The sequence below is a fragment of the Ictalurus punctatus genome, chromosome 10 (assembly GCF_001660625.3).
Source record: "Ictalurus punctatus breed USDA103 chromosome 10, Coco_2.0, whole genome shotgun sequence".
Taxonomy (NCBI): domain Eukaryota; kingdom Metazoa; phylum Chordata; class Actinopteri; order Siluriformes; family Ictaluridae; genus Ictalurus; species Ictalurus punctatus.
Window position 1 is genome coordinate 5,823,043 of NC_030425.2, and position 17,705 is coordinate 5,840,747.

Sequence of the window (17,705 nt, forward strand, 5' to 3'; positions counted from 1 at the left end):
TTACATCAGTGGTTTTCAAAGTGGGGGCCGCCAGGGGGTGCCCGGGGGGCCTCAACAATTTGGTCGGAGCCACCTAGCCCATCCCTCCCACAGGTATATTTTCTCTTTCTCACTCTCAGACAACCACACACACACACACACACAATCAATTCCTAATGTAATGTAATGTAATGTAAAGATGTAAGATGTAATTATTAATAAAAAAAAAAAAGAAGGTGGATATATTCAGAAGTCTGTATTTTTAATGTGTTTTAAAGTCATCTTGCATAAGGGGGGCCTCGGTCAAATGTTAATGACATTTGGGGGGCCTTGCCCTGGAAAAGTTTGGGAACCCCTGACCTACATCACCACAAGTTGTTTGGAAGGGTTTCAAGAAAAAAGCCTCTACTCTCATCCAAAAAAACCTCAAGCATCTTCAGTTTGCCAGACTACTGGAACTTCAAATGAGATTGGGTTCTATGGTCAGATGAAACCAAGATAGAGCTTTTTGGCCTGGGCTTTATAGTGCGACCATTTCACTCGCATTTGCGACTGAAAAGTTCTTTGTGCGACTGTGAATAAATATTTATTTGCACCTGTGCGAGTGACCTGTTCGGAGTTGTATAATACAATCGGAATAAAAACTAAAACTCCAAAATGCATCTACACCGTGCAGCAGTTACTTTCACACTGCTTTTCATCTCCTCAGTCAAATACTGCAGAGAAGCCATTATGATGACGAGTAACACTGACATCATCTGCTTCTCTCAAACCGCCATCTTTTACTGATCCTGCAAAATTACCTGCACCTGCGACCTGCTCGTGTAGAGACAGCGTAACTTAATAATGTTAACGCTACAAGGTGGGTTTTAATTCAAACTTTTTATTAAATAATCCCTCACCAATCATAATCAAGAGTAGCAACTGTTCAGTCTTACATACAGTACACTGCACTTCTCCTTCACTAACTCTAATAGCACATTCACTTTATTTAAACTCAGGGTTGCCAGATATCACTAGAAAAGTCAACTCCAATTTCCATGTTTTGATTTAATTCCCCAAAATAACTCAATATTAGCAGCAGACATGGCAACACTGTACTGGGAAACCAATCTAAAACAAACAACTGATAAACAAACAAACAAAAACTAATAAAATGTAAAGACAGAAAATGAGCTTAGTTATAAATAAATCATTTAATATAAAAAATAGATATTATAATAACTTCATAAAATATAAATAAAATGAGAAATAAATGATGTTTAATTACTATGGGTTGCACTTAATATCAATTTGACATTAAGCTTAGTTCACTATCTCCTTAGAAGGCTATTAGCCTTTTTCCTAATAGGGATCATTTTTGTGTTAGTCTACTTTTAATTAGGACTCTTTATTGTTTAAAATATTTAAAAAATAATACTTTATGCTTGTTTATTTATCAATTAACCAACAGTATTTCTCATTGCTATTATTTTAACTAAATTAACAGTGACCATGAGCAGAGAGCTTACATTTAACTGTTTATGACAGACCTCCTGATTAAAGCTTAAACAAAAAAGATTGGTATCTGGATTGGTATCGGTCATAAAAATCCTGATCGGAGCATCCGTAATGAACACCATTAAACTAAAGCTCTTTGCATCTGACGGGTAAATTAACTCACCCAATCACATCCTATATGAGATTATTCAGATATATACACAATATACACAGAGCGGTTCGAGAACTGACTCCAGCCCAGAACCATGACAGTGGAGAAATGTCTAATAGTGTAGATTTAAATATATTTAAGAGGAGCAGACTTCAGACACTGAACATTGAGGTTTATTGTATTTGTTTCCAAGGGGTGGAAAAGGTTAACAGTTGATGTTGTTTTTTTGCATACAGCCTGCAAACTTAACTGAAAATATGAAATTTACTTTATCAGAAGGTAAATTACCGTGTCATGGCTCACACTATCTTCCTAAATTCTGTCATAAATGACAAGCTAAAGTTTTTTCATGCCTACTTGTGTGTTATATTGTGGCACATTAATGTTACCATCTCTAAAAAACAAAAAAAAAACAAACTAAACTTCAACCGTGCTCCTACATTTTTCTAATTAGGAGTACAAGTGAGAAATTGTTACCGTAGAGTCCTGTTTTTGGTGCTCACAGAGAGGTAGCCATATGGGAAAGTACCTCATGCCCACGGTTAAATATGGTGGCGTCTCTTTAATGTTTTAACGGCCTTGGCTCAAATGGGACGTTACGCCCTTTACTCCTCCTCCAGGTCCGTACATTGGTGACATCGTCAAGGTGTGCCAGTAATCTAGTGTGCAAGGGTGTAAAAGCGAACATTTGGGAGGGATCCCAATATTACATACAAAGACAGTGTGTATGATTTAAACATAAACTTTGGGCACAGGCTGAAAGAATGACCTTACTATGTAAGGTAGGTTTCTCAGGGTTTATTGTATATTTTATTGTCCTTCACCGCAGATTGTGTCAACCACACCTGGCACCATCCATCAGCATTTTCACAAAGGGATCTACAGTGATCACTCCAATGCAAGCAGCAAAATTGTTAGTGAATTGCCTGTATGTGCCATCGGTCAGGCAGTGTCTTAAGACCTCACCAGAATGATATAGCTGGATGGACTAAGGGGTGAGTCCTGTACTGAGCAACAGATCAGTTCCTAGCTAACCTGTAGAGAGCATGAAAGTGATGATGTGTATGATTTAAACTTGGTAATCAATTTTCATAATGTTTGTTTGTAACAATATATAACACAAATACTTTGCTCTCAAGTCCGTAGTGTATGAATGGGTGTGTGAATGTGTGTGTGATTGTGTGCCCTGCGATGGACTGGCACCCTGTCCAGGGTGTACCCCGCCTTGTGCCCGATGCTCCCTGGGATAGACTCCATGTTCCCCCATGACCCTGAAAAGGAGTAAGCGGTAGAAGATGGATGGATGGACTTCCTCTCAACACATTCACTTGCTGTGACTGGTCCTAAAAATTGCAAGAGAATTTCTCATATATCATTTCGATATTTTGGACCACTATGGAGGGTGTCGAGATGTAAACTGTGCACATCATGCATGCGGAGATACGAGTTTTAGACCGCAATGGACAGTAGACTTACCACTAATTTTCTTTTAGATCTAATACTAATACCAGTATCCCAATCCTGATGCTTTGAAAACGTTTAAAAGGTGGATCATTTGCAATTTTTCCAGTAAGAAACACGGACATCAAGAATTATAGGGGTGAACTAAAATATATTTTAACAGGAGTTGCATTTCCCCAACATCTAAGCATCTCTGCTATTAATAAAACAAAATGTTCGATACATGCTCAATATAAAACGATACATTTTTTTAAATCCTCAAGGTGTTGACTGTGTGTGTGTGAAGGAAAAATGTTTACAGTATGTCATTCTAAAGAAGCATGACTTAGCTTTTTTGTCAAAACATTTGGGAATTCGGGACATTTTCATTGGTTTAGGCCTTAATTTTCATCCTCAATGACATGTAAAATCAACATGTATTTGTGGCATAGTTTTTCATGGAATAAATAAATTATATTTCAACAACAGGATCTGGAAAATAAAAACCTTCTCCAAATTCATCAGTAAAATATAATATTGTAAGAACACAGTAGATGACAATTACTGCATATGAAGATGTTGACCTGAGTAACTTTCTACACTTTATTTCTTAAAACAAAAACAATTAAATGTTTGTGTGTTTTTTTTAAAGAAAATCTATGGTATTCAGGTCCATCTTTTCTAAAACTCAATATGAACTGAGTAAGTAAAAATTACAGTAGAAAATGGTAGTTAATGGTGGTTTGTTAATTGTGTTTTATGTAAAAATGTTTTATGTTTTAACACCTGAAACACCTCTGGTCACCATGCCGTGACAGTATTTTAATATATACTATAAGTACAGAAGCCAGCATCAGGAACAGATCAGTTCCTAGCTAACCTGTAGATAGCATGTGAGTGATGATTACTAACTAGCACGCTAACAGTAGAACCCAGCTTAGTAAATCTTGCTGTGTCTGAAGAAATGATGGGGGATTAGGAGGTGATGGTAGTCTATCGCGAGCTTTGGAGGCCAGTTTCTCAGAAGCTGTTTCTCAGATAGCTCCAAGATGCAAGTAGAGTAAAAGGAGCCAAAGTGATGGTGCATTTATGGATAAATACCATTTTTTCAGACCTAGTATGAGTACACGTACACGCTTTTGGTACTCGTCTATACCGATACCGAACCCAAAATGAGTAACCTACTGTATAAGTGCAGCAACAAGACATCAGTCAATCCACACCAATGCACCTCAGCTGGCTTTCAGTTTTCACCACTGACAGGAGAAAGAGTAACAGTGCATGGTGATTTTAATCTGTAACTCCAGTATTCAGATATCAATTATGAGTAGGTGAATCCACATTTCCAGAGATGAACTATTTAATGTTTTAAAATGAATGGAATAAGTCTTGTTCAAGAGCTATCACAATCCCCATGGACAACCATGCCACCTCTCAGGAAAGTCGTGCACAGTCTGCATTAATTGCCATCATTAATTGTGAAATACATCTGGATTGCGGTCATTTCATGTCATCTGTTCATTAGCATGACAACACACACTAGAATTATGGAACCTAGTTGGTATTGGGGCATATTTATGAGTAAATATAAGTATCAGGACTGATGCATCTCTAGTACTCATAAGTGTTATATTACTGTCATTGCATGACTGTGGGAGTTCTCTAGAGGGTGTGCATCATGCATGCTAGAGGATGTCCACATGTTATAACACCACCCCTAGAGGTTTGGAGGAGTGAAACAGACCCATCAAAAAAGCTAAGTATCCATGCTTGGTAATTTGGGGCTTCTTGAGAATCATTCAATTATAAATATACACTATTTGCATGATTTGAAATAACATTATGTTGATTTTGTTACGGTAGCACATCTTCTGCATATATGCATCATATATTTGCTAAGGTATACGGTCCCAATTGACTTGATTTCCCAGTATACCTCCCTATAACCTGTTTTTGTTCTCCCCCCACTCCCTCCTTTTTTTTCTTTTTTTTTTTTTTTTTTTTTTTTTAAACAGAAGTAGAATAACGCAGGGTTTGACTAATAATTTTGTAAACATTTATTTTACATCCGTTTTAAAATACCCCAAAAAAGCACAAATTACTAATACATCTTCACTGTCATGTGTTTGACATGAATTTTAGCTTTACACCAAAGAAGGTTTTGCACATTTAAACTTCATTTAACAGTGGTAACAATAATATATTACAATGTCGAAAACATTCAAATGCATTGTAATCGTCATTAAATCCCACAAAAATTCGACACTTTCCCAGTGTACTAGTGCAAGAATGTGTAAGGTTCTATTTTAAGTGCTAGCGGTACAAAGCAAGCATACAAAATGTATATACATACACAGGTTGTAACAAAAGATAGTATATAATGTTTTTTTGTGAATATTTGTGATATGTTTTTGTTCAAATATTTACACGTGAATATTAATATAACCCTGATATATTCTTCACAACGTACATGAAATTAATTATTTTTGAAAGACCTGTCTTTCTGTGGTTAAAAAAAAAAAAAAATAGATCACCATCAATATGAAAATCCATCCCATCATAGTAGTGTTCGCTTTTTAAACACTGACCCCTTTAAGGATTGTTTTGGTACTTCAAGTTCCATGCCTGATACCAAAGACTCCAAGCCGTTTTTAATTTTAATACTGCCATGTGATGTATCTCTTCCCTGGTGATATTTTATGTCAGATTTGTAATGATCATTTGGGCCACTGCCAGGCAAGTTTACTTTGCCTGATGGCAAGTCAACGTCTGGAAGTGTAAGGTCTGTTTTGAGACCTTTAAGATCAGTTGTGACATAGTCAGGAATCCCAAACTCAGAATCCATTGCAGATACGTTTGAATATGGTGCTTTTATATCAGCGTCGTTAAATCCTTGAATATCATATTTTGGTGTTGTGAGTTTTGGTAATTTGAATTTACTCTCCAGACCATCAGTGCCAATTTCAGGATATTTCACGTCTACTGGCGTCTCCCAGGTACCTTTATAATCAATACCACGCTCTTTAAATCCAGGGATGCTAAATGTTGGTGTTGCTGGGCCATCAATGTCGATATCTGGAGATGTCAAATCCAGTCTGGGACTCTTCAACTCAGCTTCAGGAAGAGGTACCTTAATGTCTTGGCCATCAATTTGCCCCTTATGTTTTGGCATCTTACTTGAAAGTCCAAATTTGGGCATTTTCAGTTTTCCTGAGGTCATATCATTATCTATGTCAGGACCTTTGAGATCAACATTTGGAGTGGTCATTTTAATGTTACCTGTAGGGATATATTCATCATACTCAGGGGAGGAAATGTGTGGTTTATAGCCTTTGATATTAAAGTCAGCTGAATTGTCTCCCTTAATCTTAGGAAGTGATGCATCCATCTCAGGTGCCACTAATTTAGGATCTGATGATCTTAATTTGGGCATCTTAAGTCCAGGCATTTTTAAATCCATGTCTGGAAATGTAGGTTTTCGTGCATCAATGTCAATATCAGGAGCACCAATTACTGCATTCAATTTTTTGGATGTCAAGGGTAAATCTGGCCCTTCCAAGTCTCCTTGGATATCAGTCTCATGTCCTTTAAAACTTGGAAGGCTAAATTTTGGTGTGTTCACTTTGGGCATTTTGATTTTTCCTGTGGGACTATCAGTGTCAATATAAGGGGAGTTCACATCTAGCTTTGCCCCTTTTATATCTGCTTCAGGGTAAGCCAAATTCATGTCTGGTGAATCTATTTCTCCCTTAATGTTAGAGGGTTTGAAACTGGGCATTTTCAGTTTTCCTGAAGAAAATTCAGGTGCCCTGATATCAACCTTTGGTTCTTTAAGAGTTGGTATTTTAATTTTACCTGTTGGGACGTCGACATCTAACTCTGGGACAGAGAGGTTTGGTGAGTTTATCTCTCCTTTCATTTTAGGAAGTGAGAGGTCCACCTCAGGTGCCTTTATTTTTGGTCCCGAGAGTCCAAAATCAGCCAACCTAAATTTGGGTTTTTTGGTTTTACCTGATGGTACATGCATGTCTGGAAGTGTCACACCATTAACATTAGCTTTGGGTCCATTAATGTCAGGACCAGTAATATCTGCATCAAATTTAGGTGAGGACATGCTCAAATCTGGGCCTTTCAAGCCTCCTTTAACATCAGTGTCAGGTCCTTTAAAACCTACAAAGCTAAATTTGGGCGTTTTCGTTTTAGGCATTTTGATTTTTCCTGTAGGACCATCAATGTCAAGATCAGGGGAATTCATATATAGGTTTGGCCCTTTCACATCTCCTTCAGGGAAAGCCAAATTCATGTCTGGTGAATTTATATCTCCCTTAATGTTGGGGCCTTTGAGATTTGGCATTTTCAGTTTTCCTGATGGAGCATTGATGTTGAAGTCCGGTGACTTGATATCAACCTTTGGTTCTTTAAGAGTTGGTCCTTTGATTTTACCTGTTGGGACATTTACATCTAACTCTGGGACAGAGAAGTTTGGTGAGTTTATCTCTCCATTTACTTTAGGAAGCGAGAGGTCCACCTCAGGTGCCTTTATTTTTGGTCCCGAGAGTCCAAAACCAGGCAACCTAAATTTGGGCTTTTTTGTTTTACCTGATGGTACATGCATGTCTGGAAGTGTCACACCATTAACATTAGCTTTGGGTCCATCAATGTCAAAGTCAGGACCAGAAACATCTGCATCAAATTTAGGAGAGGACATGCTCAAATCTGGGCTTTTCAAGCCTCCTTTAACATCAAGGTCAGGCCCTTTAAAACCATGAATGCTGAATTTGGGTGTTTTCGTTTTAGGCATTTTGAATTTTCCTGTAGGACCATCAATGTCAATATCAGGGGAATTCACATCTAGTTTTGGCCCTTTCAAATTTGCATCAGGGAAAGCCAAATTCATGTCTGGTGAACCCATATCTCCCTTAAGTGTGGGGCCTTTGAGATTTGGCATTTTCAGTTTTCCTGATGGAGCATTGATGTTGAAGTCCGGTGACCTGATATCAACCTTTGGTTCTTTAAGAGTTGGTCCTTTGATTTTACCTGTTGGGACATCGACATCTAACTCTGGTACAGAGAGGTTTGGTGAGTTTATCTCTCCTTTCATTTTAGGAAGCGAGTGATCTACCTCAGGTGCCTTTATTTTTGGTCCTGAGAGTCCAAAATCAGCCAACCTAAATTTGGGTTTTTTGGTTTTACCTGATGGTACATGCATGTCTGGAAGTGTCACACCATTAACATTAGCTTTGGGTCCATTAATGTCAGGACCAGTAAAATCTGCATCAAATTCAGGTGAGGACATGCTCAAATCTGGGCCTTTCAAGCCTCCTTTAACATCAGTGTCAGGTCCTTTAAAACCTGCAAAGCTAAATTTGGGCGTTTTCGTTTTAGGCATTTTGATTTTTCCTGTAGGACCATCAATGTCAAGATCAGGGGAATTCATATATAGGTTTGGCCCTTTCACATCTCCTTCAGGGAAAGCCAAATTCATGTCTGGTGAATTTATATCTCCCTTAATGTTGGGGCCTTTGAGATTTGGCATTTTAATTTTTCCTGATGGAGCATTGATGTTGAAGTCCGGTGACTTGATATCAACCTTTGGTTCTTTAAGAGTTGGTCCTTTGATTTTACCTGTTGGGACATTTACATCTAACTCTGGTACAGATAGGTTTGGTGAGTTTATCTCTCCTTTCATTTTAGGAAGCGAGTGATCTACCTCAGGTGCCTTTATTTTTGGTCCCGAGAGTCCAAAACCAGGCAACCTAAATTTGGGCATTTTTGTTTTACCTGATGGTACATGCATGTCTGGAAGTGTCACACCATTAACATTAGCTTTGGGTCCATCAATGTCAAAGTCAGGACCAGAAACATCTGCATCAAATTTAGGAGAGGACATGCTCAAATCTGGGCCTTTCAAGCCTCCTTTAACATCAAGGTCAGGCCCTCTAAAACCAGGAATGCTGAATTTGGGTGTTTTCATTTTAGGCGTTTTTATTTTTCCTGTAGGACCATCAATATCAATATCAGGGGAATTCACATCTAGTTTTGGCCCTTTCAAATTTGCATCAGGGAAAGCCAAATTCATGTCTGGTGAACCCATATCTCCCTTAAATGTGGGGCCTTTGAAATTTGGCATTTTCAGTTTTCCTGAAGGAGCATCAATGTTACCTGATGGTAGGGACAAATTCAAATCTGGCCCTTTCAAGTCTCCTTTGACATCAAGGTCTGGTCCTTTAAATCCAGGAATACTAAATTTGGGTGTCTTCATTTTAGGCATTTTGATTTTTCCTGTAGGACTATCAATGTCAACATTGGGGGATTTCACATCTAGTTTTGGTCCTTTCACGTCTGCTTCAGGGAAAGCCAAATTCATGTCTGGTGAACCCATATCTCCCTTAATGTTGGGGCCTTTGAAATTTGGCATTTTCAGTTTCCCTGAAGGAGCATCGATGTTAAATCCAGGTGAGTTTATATCAAGCTTTGGTTCTTTAAGATTTGGTCCTTTAATTTTACCTTTTGGAACATCAATATCGAACTCTGGTGCTGTCAGATTTGGTGAGTTTATCTGTCCTTTCATCTTAGGCAGAGAGAGATCCATCTCGGGGGTCTTTACACTGGATTTTGAGTGTCCAAAATCAGGCATCTTGAATTTGGGCATTTTTGATTTACCAGACGGTAGGTCCATATCTGGAAGTGTCATGTCTTTAAAGTCTGCTTTGGGTCCATCAATGTCAATGTCTGGAACATCAACATCTGCATCAATTTTAGGAGAGGACCAACTCAAATCAGGCCTTTTTAAGTCTCCTGTTACATCAATGTCACGTCCTTTAAAACCAGACAGGCTAAATTTAGGTGTTTTCATTTTGGGCATTTTGATTTTTCCTGTAGAACCATCAATGCCAATATCAGGGGAATTCACATTCAGTTTTGGCCCATTCACATCTGCTTCGGGGAAAGCCAAATTCATGTCTGGTGAACCCATATCTCCCTTAATGTTGGGGCCTTTGAGATTTGGCATTTTCAGTTTCCCTGAAGGAGCATCAATGTTGAACTCAGGTGACTTTATATCAAGCTTTGGTTCTTTAATTGTTGGCCCTTTGATTTTACCTATTGGGACATCAGTATCGAACTCTGGTGCTGTGAGATTTGGTGAGTTTATCTGTCCTTTCATCTTAGGCAGAGAGAGATCCATCTCGGGGGTCTTTACACTAGATTTTGAGTGTCCAAAATCAGGCATCTTGAATTTGGGCATTTTTGATTTACTGGAAGGTAGGTCCATATTTGGAAGTGTCATGTCTGCTTTGGGTCCATCAATGTCAATGTCTGGAACACCAACATCTGCATCAAATTTAGGAGAGGACCAACTCAAATCAGGCCTTTCTAAGTCTCCTGTTACATCAATGTCACGTCCTTTAAAACCAGGAAGGCTAAATTTAGGTGTCTTCATTTTGGGCATTTTGATTTTTCCTGTAGAACCATCAATGCCAATATCAGGGGAATTCACATTCAGTTTTGGCCCATTCACATCTGCTTCAGGGAAAGCCAAATTCATGTCTGGTGAACCCATATCTCCCTTAAACGTTGGGACTTTGAGATTTGGCATTTTCAGTTTCCCCGAGGGAGCATCGATGTTAAATTCAGGTGACTTTATATCAAGCTTTGGTTCTTTAAGATTTGGTCCATTAATTTTACCTTTTGGAACATCAATATCAAACTCTGGTGCTGTCAGATTTGGTGAGTTTATCTGTCCTTTCATCTTAGGCAGAGAGAGATCCATCTCGGGGGTCTTTACACTGGATTTTGAGTGTCCAAAATCAGGCATCTTGAATTTGGGCATTTTTGATTTACCAGATGGTAGGTCCATATCTGGAAGTGTCATGTCTGCTTTGGGTCCATCAATGTCAGGAACATCAACATCTGCATCAAATCTATGAGAAGACCAACGCAAATTAGGCCTTTCTAAATCTCCTTTCACATCAGTGTCAGGTCCTTCCAAACGTGGAAGGTTAAATTTTGGCATTTTGAATTCTCCTGTATGATTATCAATGTCAATATCAGGGGAATTCACATTCAGTTTCGGTGCCTTCAAATCAGCTTCTGGGAGAGTCACCTTAATGTCTTGTTCATCAGCCCCTCCTTTGGGCAAATGTCCTGATACTCCAAATTTTGGCATTTTGAGTTTTCCTGAGGGAGCCTTAATGTCACTGCTGAATCCAGATACATCAATATCATCATACGGAACTTCAAAATTTAAATGTGGCTTGTGTCTATCTAGAGTGTGTGCATTGAGATCTGGGGTTGTGATGTCTCGTGAGTTGAGTTCTCCCTTAATCTTAGGATGTGAGAGATCAGTGTCAGGTGCCCTTATTTTATGTGCTGACAGTCCAAAATCTGGCATTTTAAACCTGGGCGTGTTCACGTTGCCTGATGATAAGTCCACATTTGGAGCTGGAAGTCCAGTTTCGTGATTGAGGTCATTTGTTAGCCCTTTAATGTAAACGTCAGAACGACTATAACGTGCATCCATTTTGGGAGATGACAAACCAAATTCTGGCTCTGTGAAGTCACCTTTAACATCAATATTAGGTCTGACAACATCTTGACTTTTTCCTTGTGGGTTTCCTTTGATAAACCTCTTGACTTTGGTATTGAAAAGCCTGTTGTAAGTATCCATACGTAGCTGCGGAAATATTTGAACAATTATTTTTTAAATTACTTCATTTAGTATGTATGTCAAATGCATTTACCACATGCTTATCTGGCACTTTCTGTTGCACAAAATGTCCCAAGCTCTCGCTGTATGTTACATATTGCTTTGTTAGCACTTGCTTTAAAATACAGCAATGTGAATTACAGTTGAAACGCACCTCATCTGGAGCTTTGATTCTGTTATCCAAATTTCCCAAGCTTTTACTGGATCTCATGTGTGGCTTTGACAGCACTTGAATCTTGTCATTGTATGGTTCAGTTAGTTGCAGTATGTCAATGATTTCATTCTTGGCACCAACAGTTTCATCTCCTGTAATGGGAACAACTTAACACTTGTATACATATTAATTAAATCAAGTTCTTTCATTGTAGGTATATCTACACTCAGTTTATTAAGCACACCTGCCTTGTACCTATACTTTTCATCTGATACACTTACCATACAGTATAAGTGCACAATTTAGGCATGAAATTACTTAGTAGATCCCGTCCCTTTTGTCAGCTCCAAAAGCCTTTGCAAGACTACAGTTTGCCAACTAGCATATAGGTAAAGACCGAGCCTTTTGAAATAATGTTCTCTGGACAGACGAATCAAAGATAGAGTTGTTTGGCCACAGTAACAGCAGACATCCAAAGACAGCTTTTCAGGAGAAGCACCTCATACCAACTGTGAAGCACGGTGGTGGAAATGTTATGGTTCGGGGTTGCTTCGCTGCCTCAGAGACTGGGCAGCTTGCATTCATTGATTCAACTATGAATTCTGCATCATATCAAAGAGTGCTTGAAGATAACGTGAGGCCACCTGTTCAAAAATCGAAGTTGAACCAAAAGTGGACCTTTTCAACAGGACAATGGTCCTAAGCACACTAACAAATCCACCAAGGAATGGCTCAAGGTTATGGGTTATGGAATGGCCTAGACAAAGCAAAGCTTTGCATCCCATTGAAATGTTGTGGGGGGATTGTGTGAAATGTGTGAAACGGGCAGAACATGCAAGAAAACCCTCAAACATCTTGCATGGAAGAGTGGTAAAAAATTCCAGCAAGCCGATGTCAGAGACTGGTGGACAATTATGCAAAATGCTTACAAGCAATACTAGCATCTGAGGCCAAGGGTGTACTTAATTTGTCCACAGAAGAATCTCACATCTATTGATATTTCCGTTGAATAAATGATTTCAAAAGCAAAGTTTCCTTGAAGTTTTGTTCAAGTACATCAGCTTTATTAATAGGCCCTGTTTCAAAGATGGTCAAATGTTTGCTTGTCCAAATATGTCAACAATTTCCAAAAAAAAGCCAACAATTTCCATGGGGTGTACTTATTTTTTACACATGCCTGCATATGGTCAGCATTGATCCTAAATGGCCCCTTCCCACTGACGGACAGGGTATAATGTGACCCTGACTAGCAATAGTTAGAGGACAGTGATTAATTAAATACCTACAAAGTGCCCAATATGGTAGGTGTATCTGATAAATTGACCAGGTGTGTACTTATATGGTAGGTCTAGCTGATTAAAGGTAGTGTGGATTGTAAAGATATCTAAATTTACATAGCTAATTTATTACAGTATCTTTATTTACCATCATGACATTCCTCACGGTTGATTCCAGAGACATGCAGATATCTTTTGTCATTATCCTCAAGCACAAGGCTTTCAGACAGGCTCCTTCGATGGTTAGTCTGAAGAAATTAAATACAGACTTACAAGGTATTCTTACAACATTTTTTTTTATTATTAGCTTATTTACTAAAACAATTTTTTTTTTAAAAAGCACCACTTTTTTTTTTTTTTGGTGGAATTTTCCATTCTAACATCACTGGGTATATAATCAATAAGAAACATTCTAATATGATTAAGCACATAATAAGAATAATAATACATACATACCATTTTTCTTTTTAAAACAAAAGAAGCAAGGTCTAAGCCTGTAAAGGAGAAAGAGCAAAGTCAATCAGTTATTCCAATATTTTAGTACTTCTTCATAAATATATTAATTATATTATATTAGCTTCCAGTTCAATGTGAGAACCCAAAACAGACAAACAAAGATAGAAAGAAAACAAAAACAAACAAAAATCATTGATGAAGCATAAAAGAAATTCTATTTAAATGGAAATCAAAGCGTCACCTCTTGTGGTCAGCAGCAGGTTGTTTAACTTGAGAATTAGGGTGTGATTTCATTAAATTCCCAAAATCATTTTTTAACCAATCAACACGCAGTGTCAATCAGTGTTTCCCAAACACGAAAAAAAAAAAAAAAAAAAAACCATACACACCCTTAATCATCAGGTCTGTCATTATTTTTAAAGTAATAACATATTTTTGTGTTGTTCCTATTAGGAAATGCGTGCACTTAATTTGCGCAGATTGTGTTGTTTTTTTTTTTTTACTAGTCAGCTGATCGTTATCGTCCAATAGAATTACAGCTATTTAACTGCGTACTGCGATACATTTATATTTCTCCAGATCTCTGTTACTTTGCCACTAGAATTAGCTACAGAAACCAGAACTAGATGAGCAGTGAAAGTGGAAGGATTTTGTTTATATAATGGTCTTATTGTGCCGCTCGTATGAATTACACCTCGTTCCAGCGCTGAAACTAATTCGCGGCCAGTTAGAACGTAGCGAGATATATGACTAGTGTATTAACTCCGTTAACTACAACAGCTCGACGTAGACGGTACAAAAATAAACACAGGGGAAAGAACGTACGGAAAAACGTACAGTGCTGTGCAAACGTTTTACGCACCCTAGTGGAAAACGTCTGCTTTAATCAGAAACGTGTTGCGTTTAAACACCTTATTCAGAAAAAACACTGAAAGGAGATACAGCACTGTGCAAAAGTTTTCGCCACCCTAGTTTTAGTACTTTGTTGTAGATTTTTATTTTATGATCGAGTCAGTACACAAAAAAAAAATAATAAACATTTTAGATTCCCAAACATTATATTTCCAGCACAATATTGAAATGTTACAGAAAAATGTTTGTACGTCAGTAAAGAAAGTGGTGTATTAAGAGGTAAGAGACACTCTTCAGACAAAAAAAACAAAAAAACAAACCTAATGAATTTCTGGATTTTGCTGCAGAAATAAGAAGCGACCCCGACAGTCAAAGTCTCCGGAAGAACCGTGTCTGATTCTAAGATGCTCGATAAAACTTACCGCTCATTTCCTTACAAAACTGCACTCATTCTACCTGAGATGACTTTATTTATTTATTTTTTCCAAGCAAATGGTCATCACACCAAATATAGCCTTGGTTTCATTTACCTGCTCTTTATAGTATTTTTTTAAATGTAGAAACATTTAACTTTTCATTATATTTGAAGGCATCGTTGCTCTACAGCATCTCTTTGCGTGCGCTTTAAACTTTTGCACAGTACCGTACATCAGGTCCATTTTTATAATCTGAAACATTTGAAGAACGAGTTTCTATGTGGATCTTCTGATCGCCCTGCATTCTTTCAGGATGATCACGCAGGGACGACAGAGTGAGGGCAAAACACAAACCCGAAACCTGAAGGTATTTGTCTTGTGGTTCAGGAAACGGGTTTGACCAGAACAAAGGAGGTTGTGTACTGAACCACACCCTCTGGCTTCAAAAACTACGGAGAGGCAAAAGGTGCTGTTGGGATACTCTACGGATTGACATACTTTATATATGAACTTTGCCTTCTCTGGATATTATCTCTATATACTATTAATTCCGGTATCAATATACGGTAAGATAGCAAGACATTAACAGTATCTCACAGTGTGTATATTATAATAGTATTTTTTTTTTTTTAAGCTTGATGAGAAAATGAATTGTTTACACATTTTACAAGGCTTCTGTCTAGGCATGCATTGAACATCCATGAGAATTTTAATCAGCATCCATGCTAGATTCCTGGCTGCCTCTTTATCATTTTCCACTCCGAGGTTTGATTTCCAAGACTAGATCTGATCCAGAGTATTAATTTCAATTCAAACGCACACACAGAAGTACACTTTGCTATAATAGTCCATTAGTCATACTTGACCACTTAGTAATATGACGTAATTAATCAAGAAGGTCTATTTAGAGCACAGATGTCTCTTATGTAAGTTATAAGTCTTACCTCAGCTTGTATTAAGACTGTGTTGAGCTTCCTTTCAGAGCTGGATGCGTCAACTTCACATGTTGATACGCCACCACAGACGGAGCGGTACGACTATGTTTACGTCCTCTATCCGTTCGCTGTTTAAGAGAGGCAACGTTAAGGCAGCCAAACAAACAGGTTAAACCTCCATCACACAGATTTGGACACCCTGCCAAGCCCGCAAATTCCTTCTCATGACTTTCCATCCAAGAAAAAAAAAAACCTTATAAGAATACATTTCCATAAGAGAGAGACAGAGAGAGAAAAAAAAAAAAACACGTCCACACCTGTATCCTCTCATATGACTCAGGTGCTCAGCTTTCACAGAGAAACACCCATTACTATTCAATTAAGCAGCACAGCTGATCTGGGTGGGGATGAATATTTAGCAGCGGACACACCTTCTAGTATGCAGATTGTTGTCAATCTAGACACACACACAGCGAACACAAATACTGCGCCATTAAGGAGGACCAAAAAAACCAAACAAACAACAACCCTACAGCATATACTTACGATATCACAAGGAAATACAGAAAGTCATTAAGCAGCTAGTAAGAGACTTTATTAAAAGTGAAAACGAATTTCTGTTAACAAAATGAAAACGTACAAAATAAGTAAATGAACATTTGACTCATGAACATTACGCTTACATGCACGTCAATATTGTGATATTGATCGGAATCTGCCAATATTGTAATTAGTACCGAGTCGAGTCGATTACCCGATTCAGATCAAGACAATATTCTGATTCCCACCCCTGGAATACGTCTGCGTTAATCAGAAACGTGTTGCATTGATTCAGAACACGTTTTTTTTTTTTACGGCACTTGGCTGACGCCCTTATCCAGAGCGACTTACATTTGTCTCATTTATACAACTGAGCAGTCGAGGGTTAAGGGCCTCGCTCAGGGGCCCAACAGTGGTAGCTTAGCAGTGCTGGGGTTTGAACTCCTGACCTTCTGATCAGTCACCCAGAGCCTTTAACCACTGAGACATCACTACATTATCGAGTCATTTTACGAATATTTCCAAACATTAGTTTTCCAGCACAAAATTAAAAATGTTACATAGAAATGTTTGTATGTCAGTAAAGAAAGTAGCGTATTAAGTGGTAAGAGACACTTTTCAGACACACAAAAAAAACAAAGAAAAACCATAATGACGTCTGGTTCTGTAAGATGCTCGATTAAACTTACAGCTCATTCCCTTATAAAACTGCACTCATTCTACCTGAGACTATTAAAAAAAAAAAACATTTTTGTCACACCAAATATTGACTTTGTTTCATTTACTACATTTCACTGCTCTTTACCGTATTTATTATTTTTTGAATGTAGAAACCTTTCATTTCATTATTTTCCAAGGCATCTTTGCTCTAAGCATTTCTTTGCATGCGCCTCAAACTGTTGCGCAGTACTGTATGTGCGCATGCTCAAACCGCAAGGAACTGTGGGTGCTAAGAGAGGTGTTTAGGAATGGCAACTCGGGCATACTTACAACAAGCCTGTATACAGGGATATTCCTATGCCTGGACTCACATAAACATACATCGCATTCGGAATATGGCCGTAGCACGAATATTGACCTTAAACGGTATTTGATGTGCGTGTAAACGTAGTTACTGAACGAGATAGCTAAAAAAAATAAACGTCCTTAACTAGAAAACTAGTGTGGAAATGCCACATTAATAGCAACAGGCTCCTTATAAAGGATTCAGACTCTGTGGCATGAAATAAACCGAGTTGTCCTTAAGCATAGGCCAAGAATGACCAAAAGTTCAGTATGGAAGCCTGATTTTTTATATA

General features: G+C 38.1%; 2 protein-coding genes across 2 annotated transcripts in view; both read right to left on the reverse strand.

Annotated features, from left to right (window-relative positions):
* Nucleotides 1-17,705, reverse strand: part of socs7 (suppressor of cytokine signaling 7) — an 85,323-nt gene that overhangs the window by 11,548 nt on the left and 56,070 nt on the right. The gene's annotated exons all lie outside the window — the stretch shown is intronic.
* Nucleotides 5,104-17,588, reverse strand: si:ch211-69b7.6 (neuroblast differentiation-associated protein AHNAK). Its single transcript, XM_017477592.3, has 6 exons — nt 16,185-17,588; nt 15,877-15,995; nt 13,665-13,702; nt 13,357-13,456; nt 11,932-12,083; nt 5,104-11,744 (listed from the first exon to the last, which is right to left on the reverse strand). The coding sequence occupies exons 3-6, from the start codon at nt 13,665-13,667 to the stop codon at nt 5,628-5,630; spliced, it is 6,372 nt and encodes a 2,123-aa protein (XP_017333081.1). The 5' UTR covers nt 13,668-13,702; nt 15,877-15,995; nt 16,185-17,588; the 3' UTR covers nt 5,104-5,627.

Excerpts from the sequence above, each read along its gene's own strand:
- si:ch211-69b7.6 (XM_017477592.3), bottom strand. Across the intron at positions 12,084-13,356 it reads CCGTGAGGAATGTCATGATG|GAGATGAAACTGTTGGTGCC; the intron begins GTAAATAAAGAT and ends TTCCCATTACAG. Across the intron at positions 11,745-11,931 it reads GAATCAAAGCTCCAGATGAG|CTACGTATGGATACTTACAA; the intron begins GTGCGTTTCAAC and ends ATATTTCCGCAG.